We start from the raw sequence: 21,204 nt of genomic DNA, 5'->3' as shown, positions 1-21,204 counted from the left end.
CCTATATTTGTGAGAGGTCTGGGGATTTACGTGTTCCTTTTAAACATGAGAAGTTAGGCTTGCTTATTGTTGAGACAAATGCATCGCATACTTGGAGAGACAGTGAGAAGAGACACTGCCAGGAGCTTTTCAGCTCATGGCCATGGCTGGTTGGGGCTGCCCTTTGCCTGATGCCTGAGCCTGCTTTCAGACATCTCTGCCATGCCCCTGCTCACACACACCAATGAATCTGTCTGCGCCTCACCTGTGCTTTGACACTGTGGTTAGGACACTGCCTTCTTCCCCCTTGGCCAGATGTGAGAGCGCTTTAAGGCAGCTTCTCCTTCAGAGCACACGTAGCACCTACCAAAATGGGGCTCAGACCCAGCCACTGTGACTGCCAACACAAGTAACCATGGTGGAGATATCTCTTCAGAGCGCCTTATACTTTTCCAAACTGCCTCCTGAAAATTTTAACCATCTCAAGGCACAGCAGTGACACTGCAGTTTGGAAGGTTACCCTCTGCAAATTGGAACAAAACACAGCCACGCACCTACTATCATGTTAAAAATACTTTAATTTCCCCATCAGACACATATCATCTAAACACCAGCTCCCAATGGGAGGTCTGACAACACACATTTGGATATAGAAGATGTATGAACTTACCATTCAGTGTTTTTACATTATTTCTCAACCAGCTTGAAGACACAATTGACAATTATACACAAGCAGTTGCTGGGAACAAGTTATTTCCTTGCCCTACTCTAGGACATATCATAAACATGACAGTGTGTTGAAAAGGAACAGAGGAAACACAGTTGCAGGGAGATATATGTACAAGTAAGAGAGAAGACATTAATGCAGGCACAGGTACATACCAGTTATCCATAGGACTGCTCTCATGGGTGTTTGGCATAGCTCAGGAGAACAGAAACACTGGGCAATGCAAAGAGGGAGGTCTTGTGCCACTTTTCTGTCGAGCAGAACAACCAAGCAACACTCTCCCTGTGACAAATCTGAGGCTTTATAAAGCCAGGCCTTACAGATAATCACATTCACCTTTGTTTTCTCGCCAGGACCCATTTCAAGATCCTGTTATCCTCACAGTAGTTGTTGCTATGTTAAGAAGCTGAGCCTCAGCCAGCAATGTATCTTTCACTGACTCTACCAGCACAGGATCAATCCCCTGAAGCAGACAGTTGCTGCTTAGATCTCTCCCATAGTGCCAGACTTAGTTCTTTACAGATCAATATCACAAGTATTTGATATTGTGCAATAACACAGACTCAGGATCTCACCTGATATTCTGAGTCTGTGGAAAAGGCAGGTACTCCTTCAGAGACTTCAGAAGAGCAGCCTATGTTTTTGATTTTGCAATTAGGCCTTGGTAACCATAGCCTGCTATTGAGCCAGGACCTAACCGAAGGTCTTGTAGATGAATTTAAGGAAGAACCTTCCTCTGTGCCTTTCAACACACAAGCACCCAGTTATTAATTGCAAGGGGCTGTGTGCACTCTTCGAGCCCATTACAAAGCACATAGCTCCTCTGATCAATTACAATTTAGCATATGGATTTTATGTTTAATTAAAATTTGCAAAAAAAAAAAAAAGCCTATTTCAGGAAATTCTTCTGACATAGGCTGTTTTCTTCTGAGTAAGACAATAGCTTCAGTGATGAAAGTAGGAGTAAGCAACATCATTGTTTTGAATTCAGATGGAAAAGCGAAAGGTAAAAAGCTCTTGGTCAATTCTGAATTTAGTGGAAGTCAAGAACAGTGGCAATGTCTCACAGCTAAGTCTTATCCCCAAGAGCAGGACCAGCAGATCGGAAGGGAGCTGTGAGACCCTATGCTGTTCCTGCACCCACAGATCCTGGCTGAAATCTAAGCTCCCTGTGGGCTGGGTAACAAGGTCTCACAACTCCTGCTGGGCTCTCATAGATGAATGACCCTCTGCTTCAGTTCAACAATGATATCTGTAGCTGTAACAGCCCTGGAGCTTGGGCCATCTGGGGACAGGGCTGATCCCGAGGTCCTTCAGATATTCCCAGGGAGGCTTTCCCCAGAATACAGCAACACATCCATCTTAGAAAGGTGGCAATACAAAATGCCAGTGCACAAGGTCCCCGCTAAACCTACCACTGCACTGCACAGCACACTAAACAGTGTAGCCCTAATGAAAATCGTTAGCAGTGGTCTGATACAACTCACTTTTCTATTGGCTTTAAGCCTACAGAGCTCTATTTGAGGTTAACTATTGTGGAATACCAGTAATTAAGATATTTGAAACACATTTACAGTAGTCCTGTAATAGCAGCAATAGTCTGTTCCAACTACAAGAGAAGTCTCAACAAAGTGAAAAATGCCTGGGAAAGAAGTATTTTTGCATGTGGTTGAAAACCTGACGCTCATCTCATTTTCACAAATTTCTTCGACTGAAATGGTGTCAGCACCCACAACTGCAAACCAGATTGATTCCTTGACAAATAAAAGAAGCATCTCAACTTCAAAACGCAATTTTGAGAGTGTGAAAATAGACAACATAAAGAGATTTCTTAGTGTCAACAGCTGTGTTAGAAACCATATAACCAGAAGTCTGTTCCCTAACCAGGGACCTAGGACTCTACCAGTTACAACTGGTACTTCAGATCTCCTCCCAGTAACACTTGGGAGACAACGCTCATTTTAGTTACCTGGAGTTAGGTGTTAGTATCCTCTTTCCTCAACATCAGAATCTAAGGTACGGAGAGGGTTACCAAAGCATTCTGGAAACAGACTGCAACAGAACAAAACTGTTGGTAATAAGGTAGACATAAACAACTGAACTTTCCCCTTCCATCTCACACTAATGATCATATTATTTTTTTTGTTTACATGATAACCACATTTTTGTCCTGCAGACAATTGTGTGTGTTTTGGGAACAAGTTGCAATGTGCCTCTCTGGACACAGGTGTTCAGAGTTCTGGTGTCTCTACTTTTTAGAAAGGATAGATAAAAGACTTTGTCTTGGCCTGTTCAGAGGCAGAAACCTAATACATCACTTGGTTCCAAATTTCCACCTACTCCAGAGACACAGGGGGTGGGGAGAGGCAGCAGTTCTAGCTCTGTGGCATTATACACCATTACACCAGAAAAAGAGCATCCTTGATTTTTCACATCACCAGTTCCTGGTAACAGTGCTGTATGTGTCCAGCTGTCTGGATTATTCTAACAGTGGGGAAACAACTGACAGTGACTTACTACTGTGGGATCCAGACTGGGAGCACCAGCCTGTTTGCTAGAAGAGCACATCTGACTGTGGCTGGCTGTTCTTGGGCACCTGAGACCCCAGCACACTTGACCTGGGCAAGATGGGATAGACCCCATTTCGGTAAAATTCACCACTCAGGTTGTTTCCCTGTACATGTTCCATCCCCCAACCTTCTGCTGCTTCTTTCCCCAGCTGGTCCAGGCTCTGGGGGAGCAGCTCTTCCTGACTGGGTTCTTCCTCCTGTGAACCAGAAGAAAGAGTGACCTGCAGTGTCAGCAAGCTACCAAGAAGTCCAGCAACACTCCGGGAGAGCGACAAGGTGTACATGATACTTAAATGTCTTCCCACATTCCTCCAGAAATTAGTACAAGCCTGCCTGTCTATTAAAGATCCAATATACTGTTTGTTGCAATACACTGATGAATGCACATTCAAGCGTTAGACAAACACTATTCTCACTATCTGTGAGAATCTCCACAGAAATGCTGTGATAAAGCAAATCTGCAAGCACGCAAATAAGCTTTCAGGCATGTCCCCATGAGAAGTAGGACACCCCCCCCACAACACTCTTTCAGATGGGAAGGGATCACAAGACTACTTTGCAAAAGAGAGGCTTCTTTCTGACTCAGCTAGGTTACTTTGTGCTGTTTGTTTGTTCTCATTATCGAAGCCATAAAAACATGAAGTTATTACATGGCTCCACATGTCTTGCTGCCTTGGATTTTTAAGGTGAAGACACAAAATATCTGGTTGATTGGACATAGGAAGTCTTTGGCAAAGTAACAATTCTGTAATGAGATTCTATGGCACACCGCTAACAATCTTCCCCATCATGTGTGATAAATAATCCACAGGCAAGATGTTAAGACCGCAGTCCACAACACTGTCATGAGCTGCTCTTCCTGGGAAGGACAGTATAGTTATTTATTTTGTTTTATGCCCGAGGATAAGCAGGTACGAAGCAGCTGAAGACAAGTGAATTGCATCCACTGCCGCAGAAATGAGCTTGGCCTCAAAGGAGCTGGAAGGTGTATTCAAAGGTATCATGACTAACTGGGGGGACATGAAAGCAAGAGGCTTTGTGTCACTTTGCTAGAACAGGAAAGGCTTGATCATACAAAATGCTGACCCTGCCTAACCCTTTCTGTCTTATGGTAATGGGGATTGGGAAAGCAAAGATGATACCAGGTCCTTTCACACAACAGAGCCGGTCACCTGCCTTAAAGCTGGTTCAAGTGCATGGTGGAGGGCTACCAACCTTGCTAACATTATCCAGTGGTTTGCCCAGCAGGTCCTTTCTCATCAGCTTGTTTCTCTCCAGCACATCAAGCTTACTCACCACTGCATCAATCTTGGAACCAATGCTGTTTATGGACTGTTCCAGCTGTAGCACACGTTGCAGGAGTCTGGGGGAGATATGAAGATCATTTTCAAGCTTTTTCTTGGAATGAACAGTAAGATTTGCTGCAGACATCTCACAGATAATGGATCAGACCTCAAACAGGAGTGAACGCTCTACATCAGGTAATTGATTCATACCACTGAAGACAGAACTCCCTCTACACTGTGCTTTTATCTGTAATTATTGGTTCTACTTAGAATGGATTCCAACCAGTCTAGATCTCTGTCCAGCCACAGTATAATCCTATTATTAACTATTACACCTGTCTTTCCTTTGATACGGCCCTATGTGTATTGCTCGGTGTTTCTCAGTAGCAGAATCAGGTTCTCCTGATTCTCTGTGCTGTATTTATGCCATGTTCCTCCTGTGGAAGAAACAGCCAAGTGTTATTCTCAGATCTGGATGATGAAGGCCAACTAGGCTATAAAGCAAGGATATTTATTCCCACAGGACCTTCTGTAAAGGTATCAACTTCCCCTGGCCCAGTTATCTGGGCTACCTGCTGACTTGAAACATAGCAGCATATTGCCTGCGGCTGGCTGACAGCTGCAGAGGTTATTCAAGAGGCAGAAAGCAAAATTTCTTAACTCAATCTTTTATGAAAATTACATTACAAGAACTGTCCCAGTTCTCTCCTGACCTGCTCATTTACACGTGTGCAAGATAAACAGGGACAAGATCGTACTGAACCTGCTCAGCACCAGTGCAAACAGTTACATCAGGGAAGGAAGCAGCAGGGAATCAGATCCCTCATTGCAGAGATTAAAGTACTGCTGGCACAAACATACACTTGGAACTCTTCTTTGGAGACCCAGCTGGCCTTATTGACGTGGTTATTCCTTGCTTCCATGTAGGTCAGATTCTCATCCAGGTTGTTGTCACCATAGGATTTCCCCAAATTTTCAATCTCTGTATTCAGAGCAACCTAGAAGATAAAGAAACTCCTGCAAAGTTGGATACTAGCTCTGTGTCAGCTTCACTGTGAATAACACAGAGCTTCACAGGCAGTGATATACTCAGCTGCTACACAGGCAGAGTTGGAGCTGTATTTGAGTTGCCTGCTTCGCTTATACCACAAACCCAAAGATTCCTGAGGCCACTTTGGAGTGATCTGTACCAGATAGTGTTTCTTTCCTTGCTCCCTTTTTTACCCTTTTTGCTTCTAGGTCATGCTTCATCTGCTTTTGCTCCTCTTCATCAAGGATGAGGTTGCCATCTTTGTCGAACCAGGAGAAGGCTGCTGTGATCTCGTGGTCTGCATGGCCCAGTCTGCAAAAGAATGCAAAGAGAAAGCTCAAAGCACTGAGTTACACTGTTAAGCTCTAACAGTGTTGCAGCATCCCTTTTGAAATCAGTGTATTGTTTCCTCCTGCCAGTGACAAACCTAAACATCCCAAATGGGAAAGAGATAGTAATGCAAACCTATTTAGAACAGGACATTAAACGTGTGAGGGAAGATGACTATATTTTTGAGTCTTACGCCACCCAGATCTGAGCTCTCCCAGTCTTGAAAACCAGAGAATTTAAATTACTTATATTACTGAGAGAAAGGACTAAGCAGACATCCCTCAAGCTGATTCACTTACTCCTTCAAGCTGTTCTTGAAGTCTTCAAAGCCTATTTCGTTCGTTCCATTCTGCAGTGCTTTCTGCACATCGGAAATCCGTTCCTTCTTCAGCTTCAACCTCATGAGTGTCCGGTTATAGCTCTGTTACCAAAGGTGCAAACAGACACAGAATCATGCAGGCAGAACAGTAAAAAATGGGAGAGAGCAGACAATCCAACATGGTGAGCAGATTCTGAGTGATACAGGGAGATTCTAAGCTTTCCAAAAGCAAAAATACAACACTGCTGAATGAGCCCCATCTCTAAACTGGGATCACACTTTCAACGTGATGCCAAGATGGTAGTCAGGGTCTTCATGACAAAGCTTGCTCTCTGCCTTTCTCCTCCTGATTCTCCCTTTATCTGACCTCCCAGCCACCAGCTGTTTAAGATAATGTCTCAAATACTGTTCTTTGCAGAATATTGGTCCCATAGCACAGAAAGTTGTGACCTTTCAGGACCTTTTCTAGAATTTGCCCATGGGAAATCCAGATGTAACCCACTAGATTTGTACCACTGTAACATGCTCAGCTTAGCAAAATGAGACCTGCCATTTTATTCACTCTATCAAGGACCAAAAGAGCTTTGTCTAGAGACAAGATAGTCTCTAAACAAGATAGGGATTTCTTCCCAAGGTAGGGAAGAAAACTCTCTCAGAAACACTACCAGCATGCTCAAGTAACAGAATTCACCAAACCTCTGCTTTCTCATCTTCCCATTACCAAAGAATCTGGGAGCTTGATTTATCCCAGAAAGGAACTGTGACTCCTGTGTGCACCAAAAAGGTGGATTTGGAGTTGGAAACCACTGTTTCTAGTAAATTCCGTGGAGGTGAGGGACTTCCAGAAGATGCTTCAGGATTTAGCTGGAAAGTAACACAGCTTTCACTATTCATCACCTGCTTCAAAATGTCTGAGATCTGCAGCTCATCCTTCTGGCTCGAAAGCTCCTCTTTGACTTCTGAGTAGGTGTCATTGATGATGGCCAGAAACATGTTCTAGAAAAAGGGGAAGAAGAGAGATGAATAAGCATGAGGCATCTTGCCTGCTCCAGCAGCTGAAGCAGCAAGAGATGTGCAGGACTTAGTTACACAAGGAGATGTTTCCACAGGGGGTATCCCTTGAACAAGTTAAAGCGGGTGAAGGGAAGGCTCACTTCAGCCATGCAGTTCTTTCTCACTGGGGAGGAGGTCCTTGCAGTTAAAGCAGTGGCTGGAGGTACATTTGTTCGCAGTTTAAATACTATCTTTGGTAGCCTCTCCTGCAAGGTCTTAGGTTATATGTGGATTCCTGGCACTGGGAGTTTAACCTGGTCATTATGAGCATCCCTCTACATCTATTGCCTAGGAAGCCGGAGACTGTATCCCATGCTTTGTTCACTGCCTGCGACAGAACCACTGTACTGATCCCCTTGAATGCAGCTACCACACCAGTGGTATTCCAGTCAGTTTTAGTCTTCACCTTAAAGGATGTGAATTTGGCCCTTAATTGCCCTGATCATCAAATCCCCAATTGCAGTGATGGGCTCTTTGTCTACTTTGGTCTATTTGCACTCAAAGCTATCATAACAGAAACTTCCTTTCTCTCTAAGTATTTGCACTGTGCCTAACTCGGGAATTATCAGGAGGGGTCTCTCAAACACTGCTGTAAATACAGGGGCAGCAAGGGCTTTCTTGCTTACCAGGAGCACAAAGAAAACAAAGAACACATAGGTGACAAAGTAAATAGGTCCAAGGACCCTGTTGGCATTGTCAATGGAACTGTAGTCAAAATCACCAAGAATGATCCGAAACTGGGTGAAGCTGGAGGAGAGAAAGAGCACATGGTCACCCAAAGGAACATACTTTTATCCTACATCCTCAGGCAGTCCTGAGGTGAAACTGGAACCTGCATGCAACCCAGATGGTCACAAACGAAAGCCAGAGTAGGGTCTAAGTCACTCAGTCTGACTGGTGTGTCAAATGTACCCATAGTATTTCAGGGGTGAAGTGAGCTGATGTGGCTAGAGCAAAAGCTGGCTGGAAAGTAAAACGTGGTTTCCATGATTTTCCAAAGTGGGGGTTTCTTTTTCTAAAGAGGGGTTAAAAACAAAAAACCAACCTGAATTTTCCCTTATAAAGGCATATGACTCATGGAAGCCTTCTCTTGCAAGTTCATGAGACAAAAAGCTCGATCAATCAACCAAACAACCAAACAAAACACAAAACCAACCAACCAAACAAACAAAAAAACCCAAAAAACCAAACCAAAAAAAAAAAAAACCCCACAAACAACAAAACCCCCCAAAAACCAAAACACAAACAAACCAACACCCTGAGCCTACCTCAAAACACTTGCTTTGAGCTATTTAGTTCTTACCACCAGGATTACAAAGAAGTTTAATCTAAGCAGGCCTAAAGCCATCTGCTGGTGTATAAAACCACAAATTTGCCAGGGTCTCAGTGTCAGGCAGGCAGCACCATTCTACTGACCTCAGCAGATCAGAAGGTAACAGAAGATCCTGCAGAATAGAAACTGAATTGTCAGCTGAGGTATAATGCTCTATAGTGGCTTTATTGCAGTGAGATGCAACAGGTGTCTGACATTCAGATTTGCAGATTTTTACTTTGGAGAGAAGTTGGAAAGCAGTTAAAATACTTTTCATGAAATGGTGGAAATGTGGTTCTAACTTGTACACTTACATGCATTTAACAAATGTACTGAAGTTTTCCACTTGTGTCCCAAAAAGAAGGTAACCCAGCTGGGCATAGGCAAAGAACACAATAAAGAACATAATGGCAAAGCCCAGGATGTCTTTGGCACAACGTGCCAGTGTGGAGGAGAGCTGTGTCATTGTTTTGTTAAAGCTAATATACTTGAATATCTGCAAGAAGAAAGAGGGACATAGTTAGGCTACACCATGAGCTAGGTCAGTCTTTCCTATGGGTGCATGCTTACTAAGACAAGAGGTTCGCCACAGTACCAAAGCACCAAGATGACAGCCAGGCTAGGGGAATGGTGCCTTAGTTCAGGATATTTGTCCCAGGTATGCCACCACCTTCCTGTGGGATCATAAACATATGACTTTGTTCCCTGTGTCAAAGGAACACATGAAGAGGGAATGCTATAAGGACAAATGTCTTGAGGCTAACAAGGAGCCCTAAGTACAGTGTGGCTTTCCATCATGCTGAGATGCTTTGGTTGTAATGCAAAGTCCATGCCAGCAGATGAGTCATTTCCAGTTGTTGGGTGGCCCTCATGAAAGGAAAACATGCCAGATTATCCTCCAAAATACTAAAATCGTACAGGATGGGCGAAGTTACATTGTACCCAGCATTTTCTAAAACCACGTTTACACCACAACATTTGAGCTCATCTCCCTGTCTGCTACCTCCAGAGTGCTCAGAATGCAATGTGAAAAGTTGTCTGGAATTACTGTAAAACAGAGCATATGACTTTGAGGAAAATCCTCTGTTTATATAGCTGTTACCCTCTTTTACTCAGAGGGATGAAAGAGTCAACCCCCAAGGTATCTAGAGGAAGAGGTCTGAGACTGGAAGCCTAGCGCCTCCTAGACCCCCTACAATACCTTGATCCAGGCAAAGAATAAGTTGACTGCATTCATATTGTTGTACTGTGTCTGCCAGAATGCCAGGAACTCGAAGTCCGCATAGGTGTTGGGGTGTTTCAGCAGCTCTCCCAACAGTCTGTTCACCTCGATGGTGCGAAAGATGTGAAACCCAATAGCGACAATGGAGAGCTGCAAAGAGGAAGAGTCTGCAGTGACCACTGTACATATGCTTTCCACAGAAATTAGAGTGTCGCAAAGTTCGTTGGTATCACACTTCACAAGTGCAGTCTACTGGTGGGGGATGCAAATAAATTCATAATGTGCCGGGTGATGCCCTGACTTCACAGTCCCTCAGGCATCTCTAAGGAAAGATTTTTTTCCAAACAGCTGATAGAAGACCATGTATCCATTTAGTCTGCTAGTTCATTTTGCTATTAGAGCAAAATATGTGCCAGCTCTTGTCTTATCTAGACCAGTTTCCCCATTCCTACACTTATTTTGGCTCTTATACCTCACTGCCATTGCTCCCCCCAACAAGGTATGCAAGGATTCTCACCAGAATGACAACCACATCCAGGATATTCCAGATGCTGGTGAAGTACTGAAGCTTGTGGATACGCAGCTCCAAAATCTCTTCCACCACATAGTAGAAGATGAAGACACAGAAGACAATTTCACAGGCAACAATGAAAAAGTCCCATGCACTGACATAACGTATAAGCTTGACTGTCCGGATTTGCCAGGAAGGAATGGCACCACCAGTGGCTGGAAACTCAACCACTAACCTTGAGGAGGACAAGAAAACTATGATAATTACGAACAGGGGGATGAAGGCTCTCAGGTAATTTTGAGCGGCATCAAACCTGAGCATGAGCTATCCACCAAACTGTGAGTGGAGAGCTGTGCATGTGTTTATGTAGCCTTATCTCTGCTGATGCACTGTCCATGATAGGAAAGGGAGAAAGGTGAAGTCTGACTGGTTATGTCAGGAAGACCAAGTCTTACTAATCCATATAATATCTACTTACACCATTCAGTCCTACCCCATTGGTGGACCACACTAAAATATTTGCGCTTTAAGAAACTGTGGCATTGAGGAAGAAGCAAGAGGCAAAAGAATTTTCAGTGGGACTCAGCTTACCTCAGAACGCAGAACAGGTTGATATTTGCATTATACACAGAGAAATCAATGAAGACAACTCGTGTTCCCCTATCCAGCCACAATTTCTCCTTCAAAACTTGCAGGGCTTCAGCAGTCTCTTCTCTGGTCAACTTGAGGTCTATGTAGTATCCTCCCCCACTGTAACTGGTTAGTCTTCCCCAGTGAGATGAGCCACCCAGCTCCTCTTCAGAATGGTACCTCCACCTGCAACAGACAAGCCATCAGCAAAGGCATCACCACTCCAGGCTTGGATATGACCTTGTAGCCAGGAATAATTTGACTATATTTTCAAGGACAGAGCAGTTTTTAATTAAAGAGTTGACAATTCCTATTCCAGATCGAAGTCTACATCAGTTCTTCATTATTGTTATAATGAAGTAGATCATTCTGATCTACTGCTTCCCAACAGTGACAAAACATGACTTGTGATACTATGGAGGGAAGATACTGCAGGTTTGTTGGCTATGCTACAGTCTTGTTTGCATGGAGGTTACTCCCAGGATCTGCTGTATCGCCTTGCACAGAACCCTCTGCTTAGAACACACTTGCACTGATATTTCCTTATGAATGATTCTTATTTACAGCCAAGAGTCTTGCAGCAAGCAAAGAGTTATGAAACATCATCTACCTCCTATGGTTATAGAGAAACAGGTTTTCAAGACAAGAGATGCACTTCCTTCTCTCTGGCTCCTGAAATCCAGAAGGGGAACAGATAGCATCATCCATTTGATAGATCTGGTCCCAAAGGTCTCTATTTATCCTCATCCTCTCAGAACCAGGCAACAATTTCTAATTCTCCACTATTTTTTTCATGGCTTTTGCAACAGATTCCACTCTACCACTCATTCTGCTGTTCTTTTTCTCAGACAGACACTTGGCCTTACTGACAGACAAAAAGGACTTACTGCCTCTGATTGCAAGGGGAATTCCAGCCTTATGTGAGGAATTCACGCCTAGCATCCTGCACCTCAGCAGACGTTATCTTAACCAGAAGAGATTAATTTGGATTTTCTAATCCTGAGCGAGAGAATATGTACTTACGCTGTTCCATTGATGAGCCCAAAGGATAACGTTTCCTCCTTGTCTTCTGAGTACACATCATAACAGCCTAAGATTTCCTCCTTGAAGTCATCATGGACCACACAGGAATTGTTCTTCACCTTCAATTGCCGCATGCGTGGGACACCCAGCAGCAGGTTCTCATAATAGATGTATGACTGAGTGCTGTGGGCTGCTAGGGACTCATTGTTGTACCACTTTGTGCAGTAAAGATTATCCAGAAGGGGGCCTTGTGCATACTGCAAGAGAAGGAGAGGAGAACAACTTCATAGCCCACACATCAGAGGAATTTTCTTAGCCTGGGCTTGAGATAGTGAGACCTGACTCATCCCTCTCCACTTCCCAAGACGGAAAGTAGTAGAAGCTTGTGCTGGATGTATGCTAAGGAGGGGTAGGAGGGAGGAGCCTGTAATATGGCTGCTTCACCTTGTTGGGCTAATGAAGCGACAAGAGCCATACAAGCCTATTTGTCCCTTCCACTTCAGTGAACACACATCTCAAGGTACTGCTTTGGCATGAGGTGTGAATTATCAAAAGGGCATGTGTCAGTGCCCTGGAAACAGTGTGGGTAAGACAATAGTGCCATAGTTCTCTGTACTTTTTTTAATACAACAGAAAAAGACAAAGATAAGCGACAATTTCTGGCTGACTGTCAGAGATAAGTAGTTGCAATATCTCAACAGCATTCACTGTCACTCATATTATTCTTTCACCAGTTCTTTGACAGAAATGTATTAGACCCCAGACATCTTTTCACGTCTTTATTTTCTTTGATAAAAGTCAGTGCAAGTTTTAAACCAGCTTCTTCATAAGGAATCTATATATCAGACTAGCCGAGACATGAATTACAGGCAGGTTAACTATGCTGTTCCCACTATTCACTATTGCCCATGAAATTGGACATAGGCCTGCTATTAAGACAGCAGATTTAAAACAGATTTGTACTCACCACCCAGAAATCAGCCATGCTGCCAATAGACTGGAAGGAGACACGGCCATCTGAAGAGGTCTGCAGGAAGAGCTCAGACATCACTTTGGTGTAGTAATAGGCATTGGAACTTGTCATTCCATATGTCACTGGTAGAGAAGGACAAGAAGAGGGTCTTCCCTTATACCTCTATATTGGACCCTGATGTAAATATAGCTATATATTCACTTTCTGTGTAATTTATACTATCACAGGTAAGCTTAGCAAGGCACAAAAGAAGAAATCGTGGGAACTCTAATCATATTACTTCCTGTTTTCTTAGGGATTTACAAACTTATCTGTTGCATGTTCCGGAATTTAAACTGTCAGATTGACAGACTATAAGAGTTTAGAAGCAAGAGAGGATCATTGGATGGTGCAACTGAACATCCTGGCTAATGATTTTTGTCCTCAGACAAAATTTCTGGGAGAAATTTTCTTTCTCAGAACAAAATCCATCATCTGTATTTTGAATTTCTTATGTGAATCCATGAAGGTATAGAGACCACCCCATTTTCCCAAAGGAAAAGCTCTAGGTAAGGTCTCATCTCCCAAGAAACCTCAAACAGGAACAGACTCTATCTTCCACAAGTATGTTGTCTCAACTCCTCAGTGCTCCTTCCTGCAGAAAAACATCCATCATGATTATAACTAAGAATATGTCCTACTCTTGAAAGCACACCATGGAAATAAAGCAGCTGACATTCAAGACCTTCACCACCACCACTTCTGGATGAGTCAGTGTGCAACCACACATACGTCTGTATGTGCCTCTTGGTTCTTTAGGAAGAGTGACTGAAAAACTGTCTCCCTGGGCGACTGTGATAGTAACTGCTGTTGGTATTGTCTGCCTATCTCTGCTGCCGTAGGGTCCGTGAAATATAACCCTCTTTACTGTCCCATGCTACAGGTGCTCATTTGTGATAACGAATGAACCTTCCCCCCAAAGCAAACAGCCATTGCTCTATCCACACAGTCCATTAGCATTCAGTACAGGGACACATTAAATCCACCTAAGAACAACAGTGTGATCTGCCATCTATTTTATCGCCTCAGCCACCCCTCCAGCCTCAGAGAGGAAAAATCTCCCTGAACCCAGTGTCTTTGATCCCAGGAAGTTTCTAGAGCTGCTCTCTGGGTCTTGAACATTTGCTGTGAAACTAAGAGAAGATCCTGGACCCAGGTTCTCCCAGGACTGTGGAGTCAATGGCTAGAACTGATAATGTGGATCAGGAAACACTGCTTAAACCTAACCAATATCAATTAGGTCTAGAGCAATAGCCAGTTACTCTACTTCTGTGTGCAGCAGCTATTCTGTAGGTTAATGAGATACCAGCTTGATGCAGTGAGTGCGTGTACAATAAATTTAACACCTACAGCAGAGTGAGGAAGTCTAATAATAAAACCTCACATTAGTCCCCCTGCGCTGCACACAGAAAAGACACCTGTGAGATATGACAGCTACTTACATAGACAGATATCCACCAAGAACACAATATAGACCAGCAGCTCTCGCAGTGTAGTCTTCATATAAAGCTCTCTGTTTTCAGCTGTGTTCTCAGTCAGCGTAGTGCCCCACAGACCTGTTGGGTGTAAAGAAGAAATTGGAGAGATTTGATGGCTATTCTCAAAGGCCATGTGAGAAGCTGAAGTCCCGTTCCCAAAGAACACTGTTGGGAGTTGGATTTTTGTCACTTTTCAAGGCAAAACCACTTTTCATTTCAAAACTTGACTAAGAGCTGTAAAAATGTGTTAATCCCTAAAAAGAACCATTCCATCATGAACAAAAGATTGGGGGCTAACAAACTGAAATATATTGGCTATTTTTATTTTGCTATATCCCTCTCCAGTTTTCTGTTTGAATTCATTACAGACTGATCTTTTCCCACCTGCTTTACAGCTTACTCTTTGCAGAAATTCAGTCTTTGTCACAAGTATTCTTGAAACCATAAAATTTCATCTCAGTCCTCAGTGTGCCAACAGCTGACCTTCTGATAGGACTTCTATAGCAGAACTACATCTGATGTCAGCTTCACAGCTTTTAGTCCCTTTAGTGTATATTGAATCATCAGGCCCCAAATATTTGTCCCTTGCTTACCTAAAAACTCTTGCAGACTTCCTGTAGGTCGTAAGACTCAAATAACCCAACTCAATATTTTCAGCATAAAATTTAGAGCCAAATCATCTTCAGGATGTCTATCAATGGAACTCTGCTGACACCAAGAGAGTTCTGCCAATCGCACCAGCTACTGGTCTGATTTCTTCACACAGTCAAAGCAAATCATTAAACATCACCAGGGTTGATCAAAAAGAGAGAAACGCTTCCTTTAAAAGGAACCTTGATATTTTGGGTTTGATGAACCACCTGATACCATTAGTGCATTTATTTGTTCTTTTCCTAATGGGTTTCTATTGTGATTTCTGAAATGCTCCTGAAGTTGAAAGGCAGAAGAACTTCCACTTGAAAGCCTAGTGATGGAAGCCATGTCAATAATACCCATAGTCTTGCTGCTTTCTGCATCTTCTAGAGACCTCAGCCCTGGTGCTCATTCCCAGTAGTATGCAAGAGTCATCTTCCTGCAAGCCAGGATCAAAGCTGATGAAAGGCCATGTGTTTGAAGTCATCCCTGGCAGAGGACAAAGCACTTCTTTCTTTGGAGCAATCAAAAGTGATATAGCGGTCCGTGCGCATATACATACACCTATCCTTTCAATAGTTCTTTGGCATCTCAACAGATTAGACAGCTTTTTGCACCTTCAGCTACCACAGTGACTATTGCAGCATCCACCCTCACTCCCGCAGCCTGTTCTGGACATGCCAGACCAGCAAAAGAAATGAGAGCCTGGAGAAGATCTGGATTATCTCATGTGCAGGAGAGAGTATCATGTGGTCTACAGGAATCTTCACAAGGGAGAAAAACAGGGGAAACAACCTACCCATCTGTTCAGGTCACTTTTGAATTACCCCCTTCATCTGTAGATGACTACCTCACAATCCTTGAACAGATTTGTTTCCTTCATGAGGCAGGGAACCCCTACTATCCTCATGTTGGAAACAGAGGCACAGACTTTTGCTTTGGGAGTAAAAGTGCACTCGGGAACACCTAAAGTCAGGGACACTTAAATATCCTTGCAAACTTGGTTCAGAGACTTGCCCAAAATTATACCTGGAGGACCAGAGGGACCTCACAGGCTGTAGTGATAAGACTACTGCACTACTAAGGTAATGGGTTCAAACTGAAACAGGGGAAATTCAGGTTAGATATAAGGAAGAAATTCTTTACTGTGAAGGTGGTGAGGCACTGGAACAGGTTGCCCAAAGAAGTGGTAAATGCTCCATCCCTGGCAGTGTTCAAGGCCAGATTGGACAGGGCCTTGAGCGACTGGTCTAGTGGGAGGTGCCCCTGCTGGCAGGATGTACAGCTGAAACAGTCCTAGAAGAAGGAAATGCTGTAGTATCCTGACAGGTATTTTCATTTGCATGCTCCAATTTCAACCCTTGCATGTCAAAAATAATATTTATTTTGATGGTATAGATTTTTTTTTTCCTCTTTAAGACTCAAACAATGCCTAGATGAAAGGATATCAGAATAAAACAGGTAAATGATACACTACCTCTGAGCAATCTGTAATTACCTACCACCTCCACACAGCATTGCTTCTTGGTCAGGAGAAACCTCTAAAGCCTCAGTTCTGGCTTTCATGTGAATTAATAGTGTTAGACTGTAATGGCAATGACAAGTAAGAAAGAATTGGTCATAGAGGGGATGTGAAATTCAGGACCAAGCTATACTGTTATTCTCTCATATGTACTGTTAGGGGGTACAGCTCTGAGAAAGGTTCTTGCCTTCCAAGTCACAAAGAAAAAACAGACTGGCAAGAAAATAATAATTTCCACAAGAAGTAGTTTCTTGCTTTGTCTTCCCTGCTTTTATAGTATTAGGACTTAATGCATTCTCTAAGAAACTGTTCAACAAATGCTCTTGCCCAGGGCTGTATCCTTCCAGAACACCTAATTTGCACCCAGGTTTTTAATTGCCTCTTACTAAGCTTTCATAATATTTCATTCCCCTTTGTCTTTTAAACGGGAAACTAGCACCTCTTCCTTTCATTCCCTTTTGTCTTTTAAACTGGAAACTAGCACCTCTTTCTTTCTTCAAGCAAAGTTTTGTTTGGCACAAGGCTGTTATCCTCTGCATTTCAGCCCTGACATTGCTAGATTTTCTTTGGTGGATATTTACATGAGCTCTTAAGTTACTGTAACATAGGAGCCAATACCACTCCATTTAGAAAATACACACAGAGGCAGAATAGTCTCATCACCAGATTGATGGCTCCTGTGGATTCAGGACACCAGAGTTCTGTCCAAAGTTCTACTAACAGACTCACTGTATGACCCTGAGCCCATCACAAAGTCTGTATGTCTGCATCTCCTGCCTTGTACTAAATGTAACAGGACAGACTCTGGAGCTACAGCAAGGCACATGGAATGAGGATGATCCTTCCAGGACAGCCAAAGATGATCTCTAGGGTAATACTAGTCTATGTCGAGCAGGTTCCTGGGCCACACAGGGTTTCTACCTTCTGCGTCCCCACACTCACACACACACCTTGCTATAGCATTGCTCTTCCCAAAGACTAGTAAAACCTTTCTAGTGAGATTTCAGAGCTTTACCTCGGATGCCTCTGAAGATGTAGAAGCAGCACTTGAGAAAAGGACTTGCATTCCCATTCACAGCTTTACTCTGCTCTTCCTGGTGGGGCAGTGGATCCCCCACCTCTTCAAAGTTCTCATAGGGATTCTCCAGGATGGACTTGGGGTTGTAGATGGCTTGAATCTTCAAGGAGGCAGAGGGAGAGCCATTGTAACCAGGATTGTCCCACGCTTTCTTCCCCACTGCCTCCAGTTCATGCTCCTCTGAGGCTCTGAAGTGGCTCCCAGCTCTGTTGTTTCGGTGAGATGAGCTCATGACTAGTCACTGCCAGCAGAAGTACGTTTTAACTGGAATTGTGAAGACTGCCTGCCCAGGCTGGAGTTGTAAGCTAGCAGAGAGAGAATCAGTCAATGCCAAACAACTCGTCTGCCTCAGCAACCAGAAGCTGGCACACCAACAGCTTCTCACAGATAGCACACATCCCCTCTCTCTTTTATACCAGCTCAGCTCGTGACACCTATCAGAGGGGTGGCACTACCAGTTGTTAGGAACCACTGTCAGCCCTATTATCACAGCAGTCATGGGAACACTGACACATTCAGGAGACTTTCTCTGCTTCCCAATAGAGATAACAGCCCTAGATGCTGCCATGAGAAGAGGAGGATGCTAGGAGACAGCCCCTGAGTTCTGGGGGGAGGTGGCTGGGATTTAATCAAGCCCCTTAGGCAACCCCAATCAGCCCCAGGTGAAGCTCCAGCGGGCACTGTCAGATGGGGAGCCTTTGCTCTGGGGGTGGGGGGAGTCCTGAACTTCCCATGAGGTGCTGAAGAGAAAGCAGAAACGCTCCCAGGAGCTGCAGCAATACAGAGCTGTGCAGGCACAGCACCAGACGGCACTGGCTGTGCACCCTGGGCAGCCACCAGCCCTCAGACAGGTCCCTATGCCAAGCATCACGGACACTTCAGGAAGGAGCTGGGTTTTGGCCCAAATGTGGTCCCAGTCAGTGTTTCCGCAGCATCCTCTTTGCTGTCTCCCTGTTAGAAACAGGAGTGAAAAACAGGAGCAAACTCACGCTCATATTTGGAAACTCATTTTGGACTTTTGCAGAAATTCTGTATACCCTGCAGTGCCTGCTGGCCCTGAGGAAAGCCCAAGGAAAAAACAGCATTATACCAGGCAAAACTGGAAATAATAACAGCAAGGGGCTGCCAGCATTCACCCACTGGCCAGCAGCAAGAAGTAGTCTCAGGCCCTGCAGCTGCTGGAGGATGAGGTGATGGCTTAACCCTGGGACGACAGGCTTCTGCTTGGTGATGAGATAAAAAATTAATGTATAGCCTGAGCCTGGTCCTTCCTTGAGTCTGAACACATAATCTGGGAGAAGGTACTCCATCAGTACCGATGGTAGCTGTTTTTCTGACATTACCCAGGATAGCAACATGACTCTTGCTATATATAGGCCCATAGGGCTCAAAGGTACAAGCAAGGCTGTTTTCTCTGGACTATAATGTTCATACAGGTGATGTTGCCAGACCACCTGGGAGATGCAAAGATGTTCCCTACCTGATGATGGCACTGCTAGAACACCAGTGAGGCAAGACCTAATTTGTCACAGGGTACTAAGAGAGAAGCAGCTGGTCACTGGCGGTCTGGGCTGAATCCTTGGACTGTTTTCAGTGTTATTATGGCCTGTTGTGTTTTATTACTCCCTAGCAAAATGAGAGCAGTAGAATGGCATCAATGGGGTCAATAGAGGGAAAGCATTTGCAGAGCTCTCCAGCAGCTGTAATACCGAGGGATGAGACCTCAGTGACGGGCCACATGCCAGGGCCAGGCATCAAGTCACACCCGTAGGACCATACAGCAGATACCCTTGCCTATGTACAGGCAGCATGGCTTATGGTGCAGAGCTACTGCTTTGGGGGAGCATGTGAGGTTTCAAACAGTGCATCTCTCGCTGCCTATGGCACAGTACCAATTTCATCACATCACAATCTTCAGGGCCCAAGTACATTGCAGATCTGCCTTCTGGCTGGCTGGGGCACAAAGCAGGTGGTGAGAGAGGGGTCCTTAACCTGTGTTGAAACACTGAGTCACCCTCCTAGCCCAGCAGACAGGTCATGTCTGTGTCACCTGATTCTGAACAGCCTAACAACAGGCAGAACTAAGAGCATCCTATAATTAAGGAAACATGCTGTGCTCTGCAGGCAGGCTGGGGTGACTCACTCATTTACGCAGGTCTGTAAAGGCCCTTTCCAGCCTGTAAACTTGAGCTGTACTGTTAGTTACAAGTACAGCATGTTTCAGTTTTGGAGGGGAACCTAGGTGGGTCTATCTGGCTTTCAAAATGGTGCCAGCATTTCCTTGCTAGAAGGCAGGATATGTATTCACATAGCAAACTGCTTCGTTTTATGCTAGATAGCACAGGGAGATATGTCAGCTCAGGGAGAATAGAACCCAAACTTTAGGACCTCACAAATCACCATGCTATGTGTTGCCCCCTCTGGTGTTTGAAATAAAACCCCAGAGAGCACTAGTCACTGGCTAAGGAGCAACACATTTCTGATAGCATCTTTCAGCACTTACCTCACATCTTTATTCCTCCCAGTGTCTTGGGCCTTATTCACCAATCTTTCATTATTGTGAAAACCAGCCAAGAGGATTTCTCTTCTCCTTTCTTTTTTCTCTTTCTTTGATGAGGTCCATTTCACAGCAGGCCCAGGTCCATTGCACAGAGGTACCCAGAAAGGACTGTTTCTAAAATCAGAAACCACTATCACAGTGGAATTCAGCATGTTAAGACAAAGGAGCACAGCCCCATAAGTTTTACTGTCAATAAATTCCTTAAATTACAATGTGGGTCAGGGTAGTTCCTGCACTGACCACTTGCTTACTGCACAGAATGGTTCCCCAAGCAGAAGGACTGTTATCAGAACTGCTCACACCCAGTTATAGGCAAACAACAACAAAAAAATCATATGTATTCACTACATTTAAGATAGAGAAACTTCAGGTTTGCTGCTCCTTTTGTCACTGGCTTTTTTCTGAGAGTCAGTTCTGGTACTCTGGGGGAGCCTGGAAATTTTGAAATTCAGAAATTTGGAAACTTGTCCTGGGGCAAAAGCAAGAACCACGAAACAACATATTAAGTGTTCTGTGATATAAAAAGCCACTGTGAAGAAGAAATAATTTGTTCGTTGTGACTGCAGGGATGGAGATTAAACTTAGATACTGGGGGAAGCCATTGAGGAGGTGAGAGGAAGAAAGCCACGGAAGAGTTCCCCTGTCAGCTGGCTTGCAATCAGCTGTGAATGAAACTGTACTTCCATGCTGGAAGCAATAATGACTTTTTAAAATTCCATATGATTTTTATCCTATGTGAGGTTTTTCCACACAAGTTTTCCCGCATGTGAGTTTTTTCCCATGCAAGTTTTTTTCCACTTGAGCTTTTCCCCCACGAGTTTTTTTTCCATGCGAGTTTTTATTTCCACATAAGTTTTTCAAAGCAAGTTTTTCCCACACGAGTTTTCTCCCATGCGAGTCATTTTCCACATGAGTTTTTTCCAGGCAAT

At 44.0% G+C, this 21,204-nt stretch overlaps 1 protein-coding gene across 2 annotated transcripts; it reads right to left on the bottom strand.

The window, feature by feature from the left end:
* Window positions 1–537: 537 nt before the first annotated feature.
* Window positions 538–20,327, bottom strand: PKD2L1 (polycystin 2 like 1, transient receptor potential cation channel). 2 transcript variants are annotated; one of them, XR_003991698.1, is made up of 17 exons: window positions 20,219–20,327; window positions 17,653–18,020; window positions 14,447–14,560; window positions 12,960–13,087; window positions 11,993–12,249; window positions 10,931–11,155; window positions 10,346–10,574; window positions 9,808–9,978; window positions 8,921–9,102; window positions 7,921–8,041; window positions 7,139–7,237; window positions 6,222–6,343; window positions 5,787–5,904; window positions 5,424–5,560; window positions 4,492–4,639; window positions 2,676–3,473; window positions 538–2,460 (listed from the first exon to the last, which is right to left on the bottom strand). XR_003991698.1 is itself a non-coding variant. In XM_030488544.1 (16 exons), exons 2-16 carry the CDS (start codon window positions 17,945–17,947, stop codon window positions 3,261–3,263), a joined length of 2,559 nt encoding a protein of 852 aa, XP_030344404.1. In that variant the 5' UTR covers window positions 17,948–18,020; window positions 20,219–20,327; the 3' UTR covers window positions 538–3,260. The 2 variants fall into 2 exon arrangements, 1 of the variants encoding a protein (XP_030344404.1); XM_030488544.1 differs by having other exon boundaries at window positions 538–3,473.
* Between the last annotated feature and the right edge of the window lie 877 nt (window positions 20,328–21,204).

This window comes from Strigops habroptila, chromosome 5 (genome assembly GCF_004027225.2).
Source record: "Strigops habroptila isolate Jane chromosome 5, bStrHab1.2.pri, whole genome shotgun sequence".
Classification (NCBI taxonomy): domain Eukaryota; kingdom Metazoa; phylum Chordata; class Aves; order Psittaciformes; family Psittacidae; genus Strigops; species Strigops habroptila.
This window is presented reverse-complemented; position numbering and strand designations above follow the sequence as displayed.